Below are 3,072 nucleotides of genomic sequence, written 5' to 3' on the forward strand. Positions count from 1 at the left end.
CACCACCACTACCGGCGGGCACTTTGCCTCCGCGTGTGTGCATCCCCGAGCACACGCGCGGTGCTTTGTGCACCGCCCTCCGGCCCTTCCCAGGCCCACCGGGGGCGCGCGCGCGTGCCCGGCCCGCGGCCTCTCAGCAGGGACGCTGCCGGGAGGGCGGCGCGCGCCCCGCTCGGCAGCTGCGGCGGTGGCTGGTGTGGGCGCTCACGTCAGGGCTGGGAGGAGGAGGAGGTTCGCGGCGAAGAGAGTGAGAGAGACATGAGGCAGCCCGGCATGAAGCGAGAAAGAGTTCGGTGGAGAAGGAGTGAGTTTTAGAGACACCCGGCGAGCAGGACCTCCGCCTGCGAGAGAAGCGTGGCCGCCTGGGCTCCTCGCCTCCTCGGCGCGCTCTCCCGAGTCCGCTTTCAGCACCGCGAGCGGAGAACAGTTCCCGGCAGCCGGCCGCGCTGCCGAGGAGCCGCTGCCTGCGGGCTACCTGAAGCCTTGGACCCGGCTCAGGGGCACCCTGTGAGAACCCAGTGTGCACGCCGCCGTCTCCCCTCTGTAGGTGTGCAAGTTAATACAGGGAAAGCATCCAGTGACCTCAGGAAGCCTTGAAGAAGTCGAAGCAGAATGTACCAGGGACACATGCAGGTAAGACATTTCCATTGAACTGGAAAGAAATCTTAGGGGCTAAATTAAGAGCAAGGCGGTTCACCAAGTTACTGTGGTCAAGTGCTGCCTTCACATAATTCAACAAGTGAAGTGGTGCAACATAACCATGACATTTCTGTCGGGTGCTATTGGTAAAACTAGACGTGTTTCTGAGGCTGTAAGAAGGGAAAGAAAGACCACCTTGGAACTCCGATTGGGAAGTTTGTTTTCTGTGTATTCCCTGAGCCTGTTTCTTTAAACAAGATCAAGGAATCCAAGCAGAGGAAACCTGGAGCTTACCGTGTTTCCGCCGTAATCCTATTGATGCAACTGGGCATGTATGTCAACTGAAGGGCAAACAATAATAGGAAAGACAAAGCTTTTCCTTTACCATCTGCAAAGGTTCCTTGACAGTTAGAACACTTTGCACTTTTGTATTATTTTTTTTTAAGTGATATTTTTTTAAATGATTCGTGCTGTATTTTCCCCCCTTCAGATGATGGGACATTGTCACCTATTCCTATAGTCACAAAATGACTTAGGAGGATGAATTTCAAACATATGTCCAAGAGGCTCTCCTGTTTACCAGGGAAAGGACTACCTTTGATTGTTAATGTTCATTTGAGCTGAGCTGCTGCTTCTCTCTGATGCACTTTACTCTCTTGGGGAAGATTACTTTAACCTTGACTCCAGTTCTCATTCACATGGTTGGTTCTTCTTTATAAAGGCAGGTGTGTGCTTTGGGAGTGGGGGAATAAAATACTAACTCAGCTTCCTAAAGTATGAACTGTGCTCTTATTGCTTTTCCTAAATGCTTTAGTCTTCAGTTTTGATGTTTGAGCTTCCTCTCCATTCCAAAGATGGTCAAATGCAGTCATTATATGTGGTGTCTTCACCCTACTGTGTAACATATGTGCATATGGAAGATGTGGTTTCTGTGTCTTTTAGAGTGATTGAAAATAGATAAATATGTTGTTGCATTCATAACTAAGTACTACCCAAATTTAATTTCCAAGTCTGTGGGGAAATTCTTTTGGACTATAATTTATTTTTGATATAAAATGGTATTGTATCATATTCCTAAGTTTTGTAAGAATTCTGAATCAGCACTCTCAGAATTCCAAAAGCATTTCCCATATAACTGACATCATCCTGTTTTGAAAACTATTAATGAGATTATATCACAGTATGGGCAATAATTAGTGACCGAAGTATATTTCTAAATATATATAATAAATATGATCTGTATGTTTCTTATTAAAGCGACACTAACTGGAAAGTTTACTAACAAGCTTTTAAATAATGACTGGTGAAAAAATTGACAAAGGATTATTACTATAGTTTTATGTTTCATCTCCACTTAAGAATGATACCTATAATTTTATGTATTATCTATTTATTATCCCTAAACAATTTCTCTATAAGAGTAAAATAGAAAGGTTTCTTCAGAAAATTGTGCATTCACACAAAATTCATAATTGACTACTTGGACATATAACAAAAATTTTCCACCTCATTTCTTATTTGAAAATTCATTTTTGTGAATGAAGAACCAAAGCAACAATCTGGGAAATTCAGGAACCCCAAACAATTTTAACTCAATTTCTGAATCTTGGGGATATTATTGAAACTTGAATTATCTAGAACAATGTCTGAGGGTTTCACTTCACTTTTAGAGAATAGACAAAATGTAAGACTCTGCATATGCTCCAATCTTATTGGGGTTTTTTGGCTTATGCGCTGCTGTAACAATAAATATGATGGCTTGCAGTAAAACTCACAAATCTTTGCTCCCAGGCTTAACTTGAAAATGTTACTAAATAAAGACTACAATCAATACACTTGCCAAAATTTCAGAGCATAAGACTTTTTTTCCTATTTACTATTGACCATTATGTTAAACATAAAACTTCTAAGGCTTTACTAGTTTAGTAGCTATTAAATGATATGATCATCTTAGTGGGAATTCCCACCCCCAAAAAACTGCCCATTACAACCTGATTCATAATATAAATATTTGCATACATTTTAAAACCCCAATCTCTTCCCCAGAGAATAGTATTTAGCCTATAGACAAAATCTCCATCATGTTGGTATATTTAGATTTAAAAAAAGAATCTCTTGTTAACAAAAACAGAATTATTTTCCTGTGTGTACCTGACTCTAATCATGAAGTAGAAAAAACGTAGCGCAAATACTCCGAAGTGTTTGTTATTAAAAATATGAATACACACTTGGTAAAGTGGACCAGGGATGAATAGATTTACTAACATTTCTGCCAACTTTGTAGTTCATTTGAAACACTGATGTTTCTTGGCTAACACCTTAAAACAAGAGTGAAACAGAAAATATTTGCAATCATCCGCTGTGCTTTCTAATTCTTCTCTTTTCTGTATCCAGAGGTTTTTAAATAAAATGCTTTGTAAATAGTCTGGGATG

General features: G+C 41.1%; 1 protein-coding gene across 5 annotated transcripts in view; it reads left to right on the forward strand.

Annotated features, from left to right (window-relative positions):
- Positions 1–253: 253 nt before the first annotated feature.
- PEX5L (peroxisomal biogenesis factor 5 like) overlaps positions 254–3,072 on the forward strand; it is a 211,272-nt gene continuing 208,453 nt past the window's right edge. For 4 of the 5 annotated variants that reach the window (XM_011382959.2, XM_011382982.2, XM_011383003.2 and 1 more), the window contains exon 1: positions 254–633. In XM_011382959.2, the coding sequence (XP_011381261.1) occupies positions 613–633 (21 nt within the window). In that variant the 5' untranslated portion in view covers positions 254–612. The remainder of the gene's footprint in view (positions 634–3,072) is intronic. The other variant, XM_011382968.1, reaches the window with a different exon arrangement.

This window comes from Pteropus vampyrus, unplaced genomic scaffold, assembly GCF_000151845.1.
Source record: "Pteropus vampyrus isolate Shadow unplaced genomic scaffold, Pvam_2.0 Scaffold14, whole genome shotgun sequence".
NCBI classification, from domain to species: Eukaryota; Metazoa; Chordata; class Mammalia; order Chiroptera; family Pteropodidae; genus Pteropus; species Pteropus vampyrus.